This window comes from Anolis carolinensis, chromosome 4 (assembly GCF_035594765.1).
Source record: "Anolis carolinensis isolate JA03-04 chromosome 4, rAnoCar3.1.pri, whole genome shotgun sequence".
Lineage (NCBI taxonomy): Eukaryota > Metazoa > Chordata > Lepidosauria > Squamata > Dactyloidae > Anolis > Anolis carolinensis.
The window spans coordinates 41,845,682-41,864,710 of record NC_085844.1 but is presented as its reverse complement, the minus strand read 5'-3'; the positions used below and the strand labels follow the sequence as shown (position 1 = coordinate 41,864,710).

The window sequence follows — 19,029 nt, the reverse complement described above, 5'->3', positions numbered from 1 at the left end:
ACAAAGCACTCCTTAATTTTCACATGGCCATCATAACAACTCACCTGGAGAGATTCCATTCAAATATTAGGAAAAACATCCTGATAGTAATATCTATTCAACAGTGGACTATGCTACCTTGGAGTGAGGAGGAGTCTCCTTCTCTGGAAGGTTTTAAAAGGAGGCAGGATGTCCATCTGTCAGAAATGTTTTGATTGTGCATTCCTGGGAGGTTGAATTGGATTACTCTTCTGTTCACTTCCAAGTCTTATCATTCTATTCTATTCTAGCCCTGCAGGACATAATGGCTGACCAATAGAGAATCTGTGATTATCATGATTATGAAGCAATATGAATCTATGTCTCCCCAATCCTAGTCCAAATCTCTAATAGTCTTCTTTTTCTGGAAAGGATATAAAGTCAGCAAGCTCAGTCACATCAGCACACCATAGAATAACATTCAAAAGCTTTAAAAAGGATATACACCGTCTTGAGGTACCATTTATCTTAGCATGAACTTTTATGGATTACAGAATTTAAATCCTTGCATGCAGGATGAGGTACTAAAACCAGAGAGTAGTGGGGTGGGAATTGGAATGAAATAGGGTCCAAAAGTCTAACACTGTTCATGAATATTGGACATAGGATTGTTACCAGCATTGTGCTTCATCATGCATCCGAGGAAATGGAAAGTCATGATAGTCCACACTGAAGCAAATCCACTAATCTTAAACATATTATAATGATCCTCTTTTTCTTTTAACAAAATAAATGATCATGGTTACCTTTTACAAAAATTCAAGACCTGTAATATTGTGTATATCTGAGTCAAAACAATCTGGTAATATAACAAATATCTCCCAGTGACCAGTTGATCTAAATGAATTAAGCCATTCCCCTCAAAGCTCACTAATGAATTGGATTTAGGGAAATATTTTTCCTTGTATGTTGCAGACTTTTCACAGAACAAAATGCATGCACCAAATATTGTAAAGGGTGCCGACAATAATTTGTCTTTGCTTCTATTATTTTTGGTGCCCCAAAGTGGATATCAAAGGTGAACTGCTGCAACCCACAATAGTAGATTCACTGCATATGCTTCCTTCGGGTTGGAGTAATGCAGCTAAATGGAAAGCTTTCCCAAGATTTGCTACATTACTTATGGATCTTCTGAAGCTAACAATATTTTTCTTGTTGAACAGACATAGTGAACTGTCAGAACCCTGCTACTAGAGCCTGTATGTGGCTCTGAGTTTCAGGGTCACTGACATTGATAAGACACCTGCGTCTCAGGACTCGGAGAAGAAACGGCTGCTGGACTTGGCGGGGAATTTGCGCGGGGTTTTACTGAGCGGGAAGAGACTTTTCAAATGAGGGGGAGGGTATATAAAGGATGGTTGGCCGGAGTCTCCCATTCTTGGCTTTTCTGATGTTTATGTTTCCTGCAGTAAAGTTTCTGGTGATATCACAGAGAGTCTCGTGTGTTCATTCAGGAGCGGCTGTGGTGAGCTGACACTAAGCCAAGAATATAGACACCATCCCGCTGTAGCGGTGAGGTGTAACATGCAAGTGGAGGATGAAGAGCTCTTGGGCGCAGGAGGAGGAAGGTCGGGAAGGGCCACTCCCGAGCCGGACGCTGAGTTCCACCAGCTGGCGGCCCTGGCGTCATCCACCGCTTATGCCCAGCCAAATGGGGTAACCCAGAGGCGTGGAGTGGTGCGGGGAGACAGCACCGGAGGAGAGGAAGGTTCACCTTCCCCAGGCCCACAAAGGATGGTGTTTCTGGAGGAGAGGATGTCGGCGATGGAGACCACCCTGGCAGTAATGTCGAGGGCGATGGAGCGCCTGGCGTTTTTGGCGGAGCCAGAGAGAGGAAGGGAACTTCGGGCTGGCTCAATGTGGGACGTGAGCGTGGGAAGCAGCCAGGGCTTTGCAGACCTCCCAGCACCGAAGGGAAGGGAAATGCGAAAGGAGCCCGGCGCCCGGCCCAAGACCCAAACAAGCCTGACACGGGTGGAGGAGAGTGACGACGAAGGGGAAAAGCCTCCGAGAATCCCGGCTACGCTCCCAGCTGAGATCCTAGTGCCCCTGGCGAATGCCGGGCGTGGCACGGGGCAAAGAGAAACAGCAGCGGGGCCCACTGGTCCGCAAGGGGGCTTGCGACGGGCGGAGAATTGGGGATTGCCACCACAGGGACCCCTACCGAGACGAGAGGAACTAAGGATCGAGTTTGGGGGAGAGTCCTCTGAACTGGATTTTTTCCTTACCACGGTGAGGGGCTATATGGAGGACAATGCTCACACTTTTAGAACGGAATCCAGCCGGATACGGGCCATTGGTGCAGTGTTGAAGAGGGGAGCGGCTAGCTGGTACGTTCAGCTGCACGCGCGGCGCGACCCATGTCTGGGGTCAGTCCGACGCTTTATGGGGGCCCTGGAGACCCGTTTCCGAGATCCATTGGAGCAGATCCGGGCGAGGGAGAAGTTGAAGACCGTCTCCCAGGGGCAGAGGTCGGTATCTGAGTATGCGGAGGAATTCCAATGCCTCGCCGAAAAGGTGCCGGAATGGTCTGCAGTGACAAAGATGGAACTCTTCAAAGAGGGGCTCAGGCGGGAGATCCTCTCCTGGGCGGTGCATCGTGATGAGCCTGACACACTGCGCGGATGGATTCAGCTGGCGGAGCGCGTCGAGACATCGCTGGCCCAGGCGAGGAGGCACCGAGGAGCGCTACAGCAATGGCCGCAGATGAAAGAGGGGAGCCGGAAGGAGGGATCAGCCCCAGCCGGGAGGAGAGCGGAGCCGACAGGGAACGTGAGCGCCAGCAGGAGTGGCTGCTTTGTGTGCGGCCGGTTGGGCCACAGAGCTGCCGAGTGCTGGCAGAGAAAAGGGGAAAGCGGAGGCCAGCCCAAACCAAGAGCCGTGGCAGGAAAACGCGCCGAGGAAGAAACACCGATGAGGCACCGTTCGGGGGGGTTGGTAAGTCAGGACAAAGCTATGATAGTGGTCCTCATTCAGCTTGAAAATGGCAGCAAACAAGCAACCTGCAAAGCGTTTGTGGATTGTGGATGTTCCAGGAACATCATTTCCCCTGAATTAGCCGAGGGATTGGGATGCAAAAGAACGAACCTAGAATCCCCAATAGCATTTTCGCAGTTGGACGGATCCACAGCATCAGGATCGTTAGCTAGGTACAGTGCCGAAGATGTAAAGCAGGGGTCCCCAAACTAAGGCCCGGGGGCCGGATGTGGCCCTCCAAGGTCATTTACCTGGCCCCTGCCCTCAGTTTTATAATATAATATTTTTATATCATTTTAAATAATATAATATATTGTATATACATATAATATTGATAATATTATAATATACAATATAATACTAATAATACCATATAATAATATTAATTATATGTTATATATTACATATAATATTACAGTTTAGTGGTATAGTTCAATATAGTAATATATAATGCTAATATTGTGCTATGCTAATAATATAATGTATGTACATACAGCTGCTCTGGAGTGAGAAGGTGAGAAGGGCAGGATATAAATGTAATAAATAATGTAGTAAATGAATAAATAAATAAATAACTTTAGACTTAGGCTCGCCCAAAGTCTGAAATGACTTGAAGTCACACAACAACAACAATCCTAATTAACTTGACTATCTCATTGGCCAGAAGGAGGCCCACACTTCCCATTGAAATCCGGATAGGTTTATGTTGTTTACAATTGTTTTCATTTTTAAATATTGTATTGTTCTTTTGTTGTTGTTTTGCACTACAAATAAGACATGTGCAGTGTGTACAGGAATTTGTTTGGGTTTTTTTTTCAAATGATAATTCGGCCCCTCCACAGTCTGAAAGATTGTGGACCGGCCCTCTGCTTTAAAAGTTTGAGGACCCCTGATGTAAAGTGTAAGATAGGGAGTTGGGAAGGAAAGGTATCATTTGTGATATCACAAATAGCCAGCTATAATGTTATACTAGGCATGCCGTGGCTGGGGCAGGCCAACCCGCAAATCAACTGGGAGGATAAGAGCATGATTTTCGGGGTGAGTTTGGAAGAAGGGAGCCAGGAAGTTGAGAGGGAGCCGGGGAAAAGGGGGGAGGAAGACTCTATCAGAATAGCAGAACTGGCAGATAAATTACCCCCAGAGTATCGGGATTTTGTGGACGTGTTTGACGAGAAGGAAGCAGACAATTTCCCACCGAAGCGGAGAGTTGAAGTGAAAATAGAGCTAGTCCCAGGAGCAGAGCTTCCCAAGGCAAAGATATACCCGATGTCGGCTAGGGAAAAGGAGGAACTGAGAAAGTACATTGATAAAAACCTAGCGAGGGGTTTCATAGAACCTTCGAACTCCCCTTTAGGGGCACCTGTGTTGTTTAGGCGGAAAAAGGACCAAACGCTGAGGCTCTGCATTGACTACAGGGGCCTGAATGCAATCAGTACTGTAAATAAATACCCTCTACCCTTAGTGAAGGACTTGATCGCCCAGTTATCGGAGGGACAGATATTCACTAAATTGGATTTAATTGAGGCTTACCATAAATTGCAGATCAAACCAGAGGACAGGTGGAAGACGGCCTTCTCCTGCGCCTTCGGATTATTCAATTATTGTGTGCTCCCATTCGGTTTATGCGGGGGAGGGGCCGCGTTCATGCAATTGATCAACGAAGTGTTGCATCCATTATTGTACAAGGGAGTCTTTATTTTTTTAGATGACATATTGATAATGTCTCGGACCAAGGAGCAACACGTAGAACTAGTCAGGGAAGTCCTACAAAAGTTGAGGGAAGCGAAGCTGTATGCGAAGCTTGCCAAGTGCGAGTTCAATAAAGACCAGATAGACTTTCTGGGGTATAGGATTTCCTCCCAGGGAGTGGCGATGGACCCTGTGAAGGTGGAAGACGTAAGGGGGTGGGAAGCCCCCAGAACACGGAAGCAGCTGCAATCCTTCCTGGGGTTCGCAAACTTCTATAGAACATTTATCAAGGACTTTGCGCGCCTCACTTTGCCGTTAACGGATTTGTTAAAGACTAAAGGCAGGGGAGAAACAGCCAAAGTGAAGGCCCCAGGGGCCAAACTGACCTGGACAATAGAATGCCAGGAAGCTTTCGAAGCCCTTAAAAAGCGTTTTACTGAGGAGCCTGTCCTACAGCACCCTGATATGTCTAAGGCCTTTGTACTACATTGCGATGCGTCAAACAGGGCTTATGGGGCAGTTCTGCTGCAGAAAGATGAGGGGGGGGGACCTGAAGCCATGTGGTTATCTGTCGAAAAAGTTTAGCGATACAGAAAAAAACTGGCCGATTTGGGAGAGAGAAGCCTTAGCGATTCTGAAAGCACTAGAGTGCTGGAGACACTTTCTGGAAGGGAGTGGAACACCGTTTGAGGTGTGGACTGATCATAGAAATTTACAGTATCTGAGATCCCCTCGTAAACTATCAGCGAAGCAGATTAGATGGGCCCAATATTTCAGCCGTTTTGATTTTAGACTCAAGTTCTTCCAGGGGAAACACAACATACTCGCTGACGCTCTCTCTCGGATGCCTCAGCACGGGGGAGGAATTCAGGAATCTGAGGGGAGCCTTTTCCTAGATAAGCAATGGGGCCTGGCAGTACTGACTCGAGCACAAGCGGCCAAAGAAAACAAACGTACTGCCATTTCCACGGGGGGAGGAGAAATATGGGAGGAAGAGTTGAAGCGAGCATATGGAATGGACAAATGGTTACAAACGAACAAAGAACAGGGAGAACTGTGTGGGGATTTGGTGTTTGTTAATAAGAAATTGTATATTCCTGAATGTTTAAGACAAGAAATGTTAAGGAAATGCCACGATAACAAGGGTGCAGGTCATCTAGGCCCCACCAGGACTATTAAACTGTTGGCCAAACAATGCTGGTGGCCCGGAATGAGGAAAGACGCCAGGGGGTACGTCACGCAGTGTGAATTATGTGCAGAGGGCAAAACACCACCTGGGAAGCCCCAGGGGCTATTGCAGAAGGTGGTGGAGCCCATGAGGCCATGGGAATGCGTGGCAATGGATTTTGTAGGCGAACTACCCCCCAGCAGAGGCCACAGATACATTTGGACAATATTGGACCTATTCTCAAAACAGGCACACTTTGTGGCCCTGCCAAAGCTCCCCTCGGCTGAAAAGCTCGCTGATTTGTATGTGAAGCATGTATATCGCCTACATGGGTGTCCCGACAAAATAATTAGCGACCGGGGAGTCCAATTCACTGCAAAATTTTGGGGAAAATTCTTACAGCTGTTAGGAGCGGAAAGGAATCTGAGCTCGGCTTTTCATCCCGCAACCAACGGGGGGGTCGAACGTACCCAACAGACACTGTGCCAATTCTTGAGGATGTACACCAATTATAGACAGGACGATTGGGCGGACCTTCTTCCGTTTGCTGAGATGGCTTTTAACGGGGCCGTACATTCGGCCACAGGTCGTGCCCCATTCGAAATAGTATACGGACAGGAGGTGGCACCTTTCCCCAGGCTACCCGAGTGGAAGGAAGGAGAGGGCCAGACCGACAAGGAATGGCCGGCCAAAATTAAGCAAGGGTGGCAGACCGTGGTGGAGGCATTGCGGGAAACACAAAAGAAGTACAAGCTCTTTGCAGATCGTAGGCGCCGAGAGGGGGACAAATTGGGCGAAGGAGATCTGGTTTGGCTGAGCACAAAAAACCTGAAATTGGGGTTCCCATCTAAGAAATTGGCTCCACGCTATATAGGGCCGTTCAGGGTAGCGAAAAGAATAAACGAAGTGACCTATGAGCTGAGGCTACCCAAGGACCTGGGAAAGGTACACCCGGTATTCCATTGCAGCCTGTTAAAAAAGTATAAAGGAACTCTGGACAGCGGAGAACAATAGTTGTGTTTAATCTTTTCCTTCCAGGACGAAGGGGAGGAGGACGCCATGTCAGAACCCTGCTACTAGAGCCTGTATGTGGCTCTGAGTTTCAGGGTCACTGACATTGATAAGACACCTGCGTCTCAGGACTCGGAGAAGAAACGGCTGCTGGACTTGGCGGGGAATTTGTGCGGGGTTTTACTGAGCGGGAAGAGACTTTTCAAATGAGGGGGAGGGTATATAAAGGATGGTTGGCCGGAGTCTCCCATTCTTGGCTTTTCTGATGTTTATGTTTCCTGCAGTAAAGTTTCTGGTGATATCACAGAGAGTCTCGTGTGTTCATTCAGGAGCGGCTGTGGTGAGCTGACAGTGAACACCTGTAAAGCAATGTTGGCTAAAGCATATTTCTAGAAGTGTAGCTGATGAGATAAAATAAGCAGGAGCCTAAATCAAACACAGAAAAGTGAACATGTAAGAGTCTCAATTTTTAGATAGATTCTAAATGTATGACCCTCTTTTTTGTGCATAATACGTCAGGAAAGAAAAAATGTTTCGAACACGATACGAAATCCATCATGCTAGCCTGTGTTATTTTGTTGTCAATGGAAAACGTGCCATACTGTGCCAAGTTGAAGGTGCTAAACTATGCCTCTACTGTAGCCAAATAGATACACTTGTGAAAATGACGAACAGAGTTTGACAACAACAAGCATCAGAACAGTTTGTCTGTACCTTTTGCAGGGATGTTTTGGTTAATATACTGGCAATTATTGCTAATTTATATAGGCTAAGATATATCTCTGTTATTATTCAACAGACACACTACAGTGGGCCCTTAGTTGGCCCATGGATTCCAAAATCTGTGGATTCTCTTGACCAATTAAGCTTAGTAAAATGGTGTCCCTAACAAAAAATTACAAAATCCAGGTTTGCTCTTTGGAATTTTGGAGGAATTTCTTTCAAGTCATAGATGGTTGAATCCATGGGTACAGAATCTGTGGATTTTTGTGTGTGTCAGGAGCGACTTGAGAAACTGCAAGTCGCTTCTGGTGTGAGAGAATTGGCTGTCTGTAAGGACATTGCCCTGGGGACAACCTGATGTTTGATGTTTTACCATTCATGTGGGAGCCTCTCTCATGCCCCTGCATGGGGAGCTGGAGCTCACAGAGGGAGCTCACCTGGTCTCTCCGGATTCAAACCTCCAACCTGTCGATCAGCATTCCTGCTGGCACAATGGTTTAACCCAAATGGAGGGCTGACTGTAATTCATATACAGATGAAATGTTTCTTAGAAAAGTGAGCTAGAGGTAGAAGAAATATAATCATGGCACCTACCTGGATTAACAATTTCAGGCAAAATAATTATTGCAAAGCATCCAGGAATAGGGAATGTTTAGAAATGTGAGTGATAGTAGTGAGGTCTCTAGCAGAGAAATCAATTTAGTAAAGCAGAAGCTGAAGCACAACCAGTTTGCCAACAAGTAATGGCCTTTTAATTTAGAGAGATCTTTGGTTTATATGCTGACTGGTGTTCAAATTAATTTTAATACAGCCTTTTAATTGAATTGAATAAATCTGACCTGCCTTAGTTTTTGTATTTTTAAGCTTATTGCTGCATTACTGAATTTGACTACATTTTCTTGTCCTTTTAATTATTGTTAGCTGCCTTGGAAACCTTTGGGGAGATAATGGAGTACTAACTCAGTGAGCAAGCAAAGGAAAGGAAAGGAAAGAAATTCGGAAATGTGGCTGTTTCTGTAGTTTTTGCATTGTCTAATTGAGGCCAACCAATAAAATAAAGTTCATATGTATGCTTGATTGAAATGTTGAAAATTCACAACAGTTGAAACGGTAGTTCCTTGGTTAGATTTACTTTGATGTGTATCATCTACAGAACATTAATAATTCCAGTTCTCAGTCAATAAACCAGTCAGTCACTATGACAGTATGGCTGTACATGAGAATAAATAATATTTCATCCTTTTCTATTTGAACCAGAGTTAAAAGCATATTAAGCAGCATCATCACTCTAGCAATACCTTTTCGAAGAGATTTGTGAATATTCTGACACTGACAGATGCAGATACTACTATTCTATTTAACCATGATAAATCAACACTGGAAAGAAGCCCCATTCTGTTGTGGAAGTGTACAGTATACATCAGACAGGGAATATTCTAATTCAAAACAAAAATCTGTAGAAAAGTCAATCCTTACCTCTTTCACAAACCACTGACAAAAGGCAGGGCCAATCCATTCTCTTGCATGAATGCCACAGTCTATCCAGACAGCTTTCTTGTAACCCCATGATCTTTTGCCTAGCTGCAATAGAAATTGTGCATAAATGAGGACAAAAAACTGAGAAAAGGGGCAAGAATAGTAACCTCGAATTTACTACTTCATGTCCCCACAACATTTAACTACTTCTGGTTGAGTACAAGAGATTTTACAGGATTAAACTGGCTTTGTTCCACTTTGGGCAAAGTTGGGGAATATTCTGAAGCTTGCTAGAACCTCCGGAGCAGCAGTTTTCAAAGTGTGCTCCGGGGAGCCCTTGGGGCAAAGCATACTGCGGGGCTCCGTGGTTGAGAAGCGAGGAGGGGGAAGGAGGGGGGAAATGCAGAGCCCCTCAGTATGCTTCACAAAGCTCCAAGGGCTCCCTGAAGCACACTTTGAGAACCACTGATATACAATATAATATATAAACATTTCTTGGGGCTCCACAAGAAACTTCTGCTTCAAAAAGGGCCCCACAGCTGAAAAGTTTGAGAGCCCCTGCTCCAGAGTATTCCTCAGCTTCAGAGCAGTCTGGACAGCTGGATCTGGTTCAATTTGGAGTGATTTGCTGTTTGGTCAGGATACCAGCACCATTATTATTATCTTTATTTATAGTGTACCCTACCTTTCTCCCTGTGGGGACTCATCAGCAATGGGTAAAGAGGATGGATTTTGCCCATCTCACTGCTACTTCCACTTCTATCTGGGCACAAAACTCTATGCAAACTCCTCACTTGTTACAACTTGCACAGAGTTCTGTGTTCAGCTGGAAATGGTAGCAGTGACACACAGGTTGAGATGCTGGTTCAATGGGCCGTGAATCTCACCCCGTTGGACCATGTCAACATGGCACTGCAGTTGATTCAGTCAAATTTGTCTGGCTGCCTCCAGGACCAGTCTGGATCATTTCTTCTCTAGACTGGCCACAGATTGAAAGAGCAATGTAGGCTAAAGTACATGTGCCGTAATGAGCTAGTACTATATTTTTCCATTGAACATTCAAAGAAATAAACACATATGTTGCCTGAATTGATAACGAGAAAGAAAATTTCAGCATCATATTAGAGATGGTATGTATGTACAAGTGTGTGAATTATAATCTGTGAGCAAACAATCCAGAGAGTTTGTTTGGGATGAGTAGAACTATTAATATTTAACAAAAATGAGATTAATAATGTGTATATGTGTTAGGTAAGAAGAAAACCCTGGTCAAAAGTTATCAACTATGTTTGTATGTGAGTGTCATCCTACCAATATGGGATGATGTACCTTACTGCCTGAACTATGAGGTTGGTGGTATTAAAAGTGCTAACAGACCCAAAAAATGACGGGCTCCAGCAAAAAATGGCCCAGACAGAGCTTATATAAAAGACACTTTTAAATAATATATCCTTCAGTCTACAAACTGGAATTCATAAAAAGTATGTAGTATTTTGAAGCTCTTGACTAAGGTACCAGTAATATTTCCCCAATGTGTTAAAAGATGGAAAAGCCATTTCTACAAGAAGCTTCTACTGTACTTGGCCTGATATATCCTTAAGATGATGAAGGAACTGTCATGAAAAACAATGCACTTTAATGAATCCTGCAGAACATCTGAAGCACCACCAGACCATTCAATATCAACTACTACAGTAACATCTGACAGACATTCTTTTTATGGAAGACTATGCATTACATTACATTTTGTTGCTAGGTTGTTATATCCCTAGGTATTTGTAGTTTTATCATGTCTTTACTAATACTGATCAATTTAAATTTACCCTTAACACATTAAGTGGCCTTCCTTCGTATGATTTGCCAACACAAAACATGTGAATAAGATCTGAATGAGTTGTGTTCAGCTGATACATCCAATCTTGAATCTGAAAAGAGAGAAGTAGTTGAACATATAAATTGCTATGAATAACCACAACTAGGAGAAACATGAAATTTGAAAAATGAAATAAATAGGAAAAACTAGCAGTACATGTTTTAATTGTTTTTTTTTTAAAAAAATTGTGTTTGCTTTGTTTTAAATTGATCAAAGCGTGTGATTGTTAGCTGCCTTGAGTCCCCTTGGGCAGGAAGGCAGGGTATAAAATAAATAAATAAATAAATAAATAAAGATCCTTTAGAAGTTCTGTCTTCTCTACCATTTCCTGTCCTAGAAGCATTTATATTAAATGTTCCCATTAAAAAGTTGGTTTATATCCCACATTTCTCTTGATGCAGGATCCAAGGTGATCACAATTTACGATACTATCTACAGAATAACAGAATCACGTATTAGCAATTTTTCTGACATTTTTACTTAAAAATAAGAGCACGTAGCAGCAAATATATGAGATTCAACTTTAAGATTACATACCTCTTCCAGGGAATGATATATTTCATAGCTGTATTCTTGTAATGATCTACGATTCCTAGACCTTGAACCACTTTGATTTTCCACTGCTTTTTGAAGATCAGATATGAGGACTCTGCATCAAAAGGACATAAGTCAAATACATGCATGGCATGGTACTGGCAACAACAAAAAAACCTGATACACATATAAAAATAGTGAAGAAACATTATCCTTTAATTGTAGGCTCGGCAAAAATAACAACTTAAACTGGCTTTGGAAACACCTTGTTATTACCTGCAGTCAAACAAACCAATTATTTAAAAACATAACATTACTCTCAGAAATGAAGGAAACAATTTTTAGTGAAGGAAATAAAAACATGTCTCTCACCTGCATTTTAAAATTTAAATTCTACTTAGATTATAAGTATAATTAGATTGTCCTTTATTGTTGGACTTTGCTTCATACTCTAACATGGTTTATTTTAAACATAAAGAAAAATGTATCTCTTATTAAAATTTAAAAAGATTGTACTTTTAGCAACAAAAATAAAAGTGGCCCCAAATTAACTAAGAATTAGCTCTTCTATTCACGAAGACACATAAATGAGCACATCTTTTAGAAGTATGAATTCAAATTTGAAAGTTGTCAAAACTATGCATCATCTTTTCCAGAAGATAGGATGTGATTTATGCGGTTTATGTGATTTATGGCTGCTTTCTACAGGTAAACCCACTGTCAAAAGGTACCGTGCATCTATTGAATTCTTCTGTTTTTTTTAAAAAAACATTTTAATAATCAATTATAGTACAATTGAGAAACTTTGTAAACTGTATTCCCCATTAAAATTAGTGAATGCTACCAGATAAATGTTACCCAATAAAAGTTTGATCTGGAAACAACATTTTTTAAAAAGTTAAATATTTGGGTATTAACATTTCTTCTAAGCATTTAAACCTCTTTAAGGACAATTATTATTTAATATGGAAAGAAGTTTAAAATATTTAAACAGGTAGAAAGCTTTGCAGCTATTTCTTATGGGTAGAATCTCAGCTATAAAGATGAATGTACTACCAAAGTTGCTGTTTTTGTTCCAAGCCTTGCCAGTTTATTACAACTAGAACGAAAAGGTCTGAAATTTGGGATTCATGCCTATCTAGGGTATGATAAAATAAAGGCAGGCTCTAATGGTAATAATCACTACATAAGAAGAGTACTACTGGAAATCCCCTGGCCATCACTGAGTGCCTTTGCCAATGTCAATAAAGGCACCCACGTTATTTGGAATTGCCCTCCTCCTATCTCCCAGTCATGCAGGGGCATTCACTCATATTGTCACTAGTGCCCAGCCACGACCAGGAACTCACCAGAGATCTATGGTTGTTGCTGCAGTGACCCAAAAAGGCCAAGGTAAATTGTTCCCCCTTTTCCATGCCATGGGGCCCAGGGAAAGTTGGTTTGGCTATGTAAATAGTGGGGCTGGTTTTGGGTTAGAACCAGTCCAGCTGCTCACATACATCATTGGAGTATTTTCTAACTTTTTGTAATGCAGGTTAGAATGTGGTTAATAGATTTTACCCTACATAAGATTTTGGATGATGTCTGGATGCCCCGAAGCAACTTCTGGTTGAACTTGGGGTATGCGGCCAGTGTATATACTGTATTTTTGATCTAATTTGATTTAATTTTATTGAGATGCAAACATTTATCTTCAGAAGTATCTTGTCCAACTGAAAGAAAAAGTCATTCCACATTGTTTAGAAAATAGGTTGGTGTAATATGCAATTCCTAGAGAGTAAAGAAAGAAGCTCGGTCATTCATCATAATAACTGTTGTGGTCCGTCTAATAGACAAGAAACTAATGAGTATATTCCAGTACGTAATTTAAAAGCATGTGTCATCTTGTTTCTTCAGCAGACTTAGATATACCACTCAAGTACAAATTATGCAGATCATAAAAGCAATAATTACCATTTATCTAAAATAAAAGAAACAGGCCACTATGCACTAGAAAGACTGGTCTGCATTCAAAAGATACTATTTAATTAAAACAGCTGTTTGGGAGACGTCTTACACATTTCAATTTAAATAACGATTTTAAGTACAGTGCTTACAAGCTACTATAACTGAAACAACACAATAGTAAACTGGTGATATGGTATTTTTAAATAAACTTAATAAATCAAAACACAATGACCCAGGTGGACATTTCAAAAGTAAAAACAATGCTTACGTATACTGGATGTTAGCTTGTTGTAGGCAAGGTAGAAAAACTTGGGAGTTGTTTCTTGACACCCGTACATCTGTTACAGAACCCTTGGAAATATAGGAGATGCTGCCAGGCTGCCATAGGTCCACCTGTAGTGCAGGAACCAACCTGTAATTCATATTTATTCAGTCTAGATTGGAAATATCCATGTGTCTAATATAACAAAGTTCTTATTCTGTTTATGAATTATAATTCTATGTAGAAGACCACCATAGCCCGAGAAAAGATTGAACATCGGATTCTTGCATTTTAGACTTCAGCATTAAAAATTAAATCTTAGAAGTAGAATTGCTTCATCCAGAGAGTTTCAGAGTTTTGATTGCTTTCCACTTGTGCTTCCCTTGAGCCACCTGTGTGTCCGTGGCTCCATGTTTTGACACCCTATCCGCTGATCAGCTGTTTCGGACTTTTAAAAAGCACACGTATACTGGAGAAGTCCACTCAGGGGGAAGGGAAGGAAAGCACGTGTTTTGTATGACTGCAGAGATATAAAGTCATACAAAGATGCAGTTTTGGGACGAATTGGGTTTTAAGCACAGCATTTTAACAGGTGCTTTTCAGCTGTTAACCTGATTCTGCCTGCACTTTGGCCAGACATTGTTTAGCCACCCCCCCCCCCCTTTTATCCTGGTTGCTTCTGGGGTTTTAGCCCTTTGTAGGCCCTTTATTTATGGCAGTGTAGATTTTATATGGCAGCGTAGAAGGGGGTTCAGGTTATATTTCAGAAGAAGAAACAAGTAGAACCACCTCTGAATGTTCCTTGCCTAAGAAACCCTTTCAAATGTGTGTGTCCCCATACATTTACAAGCTGCTTGAAGGTAGATAATTGTCTTATCTAGTTTGTCTTTGGGGAAAAATTGAAATGTTGTGTAGTCCCAGTTAAAAAGAGAGATTTGAAAGGACAATTTGTGAAAACTTCATACATGAAGTAGTGGGTAGAGACATGGTGTTAACAGCACCAGTTTGCTGCTGACAGTTTATGTGGCATCAAATACAATCTCATGCTTTGCAGATCTCTCCATGGAACATCTAAGTGCATCTGTTTAAGAGGGTTATTCAGCTGTTTAAAGAAATGAATGAGATTTCATGGTATCCAAACCCTTGAAATGGCTCTTGACTTTGTAGCTCTGGAAAACCAAGAATTGTGCTCATCAAAGAGCCTAACAAAAAGTTTCTACACATTTTTTCAGATGTCTGCCAACCTAGCAGTTCAAAAACATGCAAATGTGAGGAAATCAATAGGTATCGCTCCAGCAGGAAAGTAACGGTGCTTCATGCAGTCATGCTGACCACATGACCTTGGAGGTGTTTACGGACAACACTGACTCTTGGGCTTAGAAATGGAGATGAGCACCAACCCCCAGAGTCAGACACAACTAGACTTAATGTCAGGGCGAAACCTCTATCTTTACTTTACTACCAAAGGTCTACTATATTTACAACTACACTGCCTTGGGATGTATGTGTGGTAGAAGGTCATTTCACCAGATTTTGGAGCCCAGGAAGTTATGGAAATCCTTATACAGGCTTCTGTGACCATGCTAAATAGATGAAGAGTCTGACCTTTCAAAACCTTCTGTTTTTATAATCTTATTAGATGACGATCCTTTATATCACAGTTCAAAAGAAGGGAGAATATTCTGTTACCTGAGCTAACTCTCCTCAGGTGTCCTGTTCTCAACAAGGACAGAGTTGGAAACTCACAGCAGTAAACAAAAAGGAAGTAAATTGTATTTAAGATCAGCACCCGAACTGCTCCCAGGGTCTGACCAACAAACAATTACTTGATGGAATAGATGGAAGCTTAGAATTTAACTGGGTTTTTCTTGATTTCTTCCAAAGAGATCTTCTTTCTAGCTTCTTTTCTGTATCCTTTGTGTCCTCCTGTTTAAGTTTCTTTTCTTCTTCAAACTGGAGATTTGGTTCCTCAATACATCGAACCCTTTATCTGTCTTAAACTTAGTTTCCTCAGCCTTTGACATGGTAGATATTACAGCTTCTAAACTCCACTTCGGGTGGAGGGAGGGTATTAAAGGAACAGGATTTAATTAGGGTTTCCTCCCATTGAAAACTATACAAAAGGAGACTAAACCCATTCTAAATAATGGAACAACTGAGGCTCAACAAAGAAAACAGTAAAAGCCTCTGTGGGAGCATGACACAGCCAATGCAAAGCAAAGTTGATCAGTGCAAAGAAGGAATATACCTGAAGTTGCTGAGATATGATCTTCAACGTCTCTGCTTCTTTTTCATTCTGTGGAACAATCCGTATCACCTTATCTCTGTTTAGAAAACACTAAAAATAAGTCAAAAGGGTTTTCTCCCAGCAACAAATATAAAATAGAAACCAACAATAATAACTATAGCCTTGAAAACTGAACAACGGAGCTATCACCTTTCTGGTTCTGGTGCCTTATGGTTCTACACGGACACTAAAATCCTATAAGGAAATCGATTAAACTGAACCAGTTCCAATGTGGAGCACCTACACAATCAGCCCAGGAATTGATTCAAGGCTGGGATAGTGGCCATAGTATCTGCTGAATGTGAATCAGAACTAAACCCAGAAATGTTCCCCCTATCCAGTCCACTGAGATGCACTGAAGTGCATCACCACGTCCATTTGGGATCAGTGCTGGACTGTGGCAGGGCACAGGAAATGAGAACAAAGAGGCAGAAAGCAAGTCTTCCCATGGGAATTATGTGCTTTCCTCTTTTGGGGGAGTACTTGTTTACATTCTGGCCAGCTGTGTTTCAGCCTTTCTAAAAACATGCTTTTTCAATCTTGGATTCAAACTGTACATGGGATATATTCTAATCTTTTGTCTTATTCCGGACTTTCTGAGAAGTTTTTTAATGTACCATTTCTGGCTTGATACACGCTGCAGTGCACGTTGGCATTGTGCATTTTGTGGATACCCCGCCCTTGAGCCGGTTTTAAACTGCAGTATAGTATCTGTGTAGAAACTCCCTGGCTCTGATTGGCTGGATTTTGAAGCATCTTGGCTCTTGGTTCCTTGTTCCTTTCTCATTGCCTGCAGCCCAGCACTCACATTTAATGATGAATACTCCCATTTGATAGATACACATAGAGGCTGAATACAGTATAATAAAGTTTCAGTTGTGCACACAAGTAAGTAGCTGTCATCTGAACAGGAAATGAAAAGCAATCAATTTCAGTAATAGAAACCACTGCGCTTTAAAATGATTTGATTCACATCTCTCTATCGGTTTTCCTTGCAGTGACAAGTGCATTCATCTCATCCCTATTGGCCGTAACTCGGCATCTAGGTCATCTCCAGTGTGGAGAAAGAAGAAAATACATGAATATGACAATACAATTGGATTTGCTAGATGGATTATTTGATGTATTGCTGGGAAATAGGTCTAGCTTTCACCATGTCAAGGAAAGTAGCTTAGCATGCACTATCCTGACACTTCTGCCAAACAATAGTTACTGTTATATCTGCTAAACTCAGCCATGATGTCTCCTATATAGTATTTGTAAGCCTCACACTAAAGTTTGAAGTATCTGTGTTGTTCCAGGAGGCTGACTGATGAAGAGATTAACAGTGATGAAAAGAAAAGAGCTTTCTGTCACTAGCACATGAACTCCTAACCTAATTTAACTTAATTAAAGTTTATTTAAGTTCTCCTTATTACCTTAATATAATATTATTTAAGACTTAATTATCATCGCATAATTAAGGTATAATTAAGGTGTGTGCTCTCCAGTAATTAAATTAACAGGAATCACTTTCATATAAATATGGAAAATATCATAACACCGTGTATACGTAAATACCTTCCCAATTAGTTAGCACCATAGAGATCCCATTCAAAGATTAATTTAGAAATGACCTATTCAAAGCCCTGCTGGGAGATGTTCTCTAGTTGTGAAGCACTGGCACCTGAAGATAGTTCATTCAGTTCAAACATCACCAGTTTCTTCTTGCGAGTGATGACTGTGTAATGCAAAATCATACAGGCTAGACGCAAACTTGGAGAGTCATAACGAGGAAGGCGACTAAAATGATCAAGGGAATGGAGAACAAGCCCTATGAGGAGCGGCTGAAAGAACTGGGTATGTTTAGCCTGCAGAAGAGAAGGCTGAGAGGAGACATGATAGACATGTATAAATACGTGAGGGGAAGTCATAGGGAGGAGGGAGCAAGCTTGTTTTCTGCTGCCTTGGAGACTAGGAGGTGGAACAATGGCTTTAAATTGCAGCAAAAGAGATTCCACCTAAACATCAGGAAGAATTTCCTCACTGTGAGAGCTGTTCGGCACTGGAACTCTCTGCCCCGGAGTGTGGTGGAGGCTCCTTTTTTGGTGCCTTAGATGCAGAAACTGGATGGTCATCTGTCGGGGGTGCTTTGAATGTGATTTCCTGCTTCTCGGCAGGGGGTTGGACTGGATGGCCCATGAGGTCTCTTCCAACTCTATGATTCTATGATTCTATCTTCACTCCAAGTACCAGGCTCTGCATTATTTGACCGCAGGTCAAGCATGTCCAGATGCCCTTTATCTACCTGTGAGTCATAACCCGCATTGACCTGTCATTTCTCCAGAGTTTACCAAGCTCATGGTTCATTTGTTTTGACTGTGGACTGAAGAACTCACTGTAAGGCCAAACACAACATCATTTGTATTACACAGCTACCTGATCTACCTAGGGATAGATCAAGTTTCCTGTCAAAGCATCAAAGAATCATATAGCGCCATTGAGACTAACAAAGACATATCTAGCATAATGTTCCATCAACTGTAGTTTATCTCATGAGATCAGTTACATCTGATAAAGTGGTAAGAGTTCATGGAAGCCTATGCTATCGATAACAAATACGTTTCTGGGGTGGTATGGGAAGAAAACTGATTGTCCAAAAGAAAAGTTGAAGTAAGATTACTGTATGATGGGTAAAATGCCTCCGGGGTGGAGCAAGGTGTGATTTAACATATCAACTGGGAAAAAAAATAATTAATGCTTGATTTATATGTAAAGATCAGTTTGGTACTTTCTGAATTCTCTAGGTATCCTGAACTCACACCTTGCGTCTCTGTAGAGCAAGCACAAAATGACACAATTTAGTCTGCACAGTGACAAATGATTGGAGAAGTTGCAAAGTACTTGAGCACTGGGCAATATTTCTGGGATGTTAGATGTTATTACTCTTTGCTAACTCAATCTGATTTATCACTGCTGTATTGCAGCTTGTCCAGGGGAAAAACTGCATAAATTGAAATGACCTCCTTGATCTCTGGGAAGGCAAAGCAGATAATGATGCTTATTATTTAACCAATAAATCCAGC

The 19,029-nt window shown here is 41.8% G+C and overlaps 1 protein-coding gene across 2 annotated transcripts in view; it reads right to left on the bottom strand.

Moving 5' to 3' along the window:
* Nucleotides 1–19,029, bottom strand: part of cpa6 (carboxypeptidase A6) — a 64,327-nt gene that overhangs the window by 29,816 nt on the left and 15,482 nt on the right. The window contains exons 2-6 of one of the 2 annotated variants that reach the window (XM_003219609.4): nt 15,926–16,001; nt 13,684–13,808; nt 11,472–11,583; nt 10,885–10,986; nt 9,062–9,166 (exon numbers count right to left, since the gene is read on the bottom strand). In XM_003219609.4, coding sequence (XP_003219657.1) covers nt 9,062–9,166; nt 10,885–10,986; nt 11,472–11,583; nt 13,684–13,808; nt 15,926–16,001 — 520 coding nt within the window. Of the gene's footprint in view, nt 1–9,061; nt 9,167–10,884; nt 10,987–11,471; nt 11,584–13,683; nt 13,828–15,925; nt 16,002–19,029 lie in introns of both variants that reach the window. The other variant, XM_062980286.1, reaches the window with a different exon arrangement.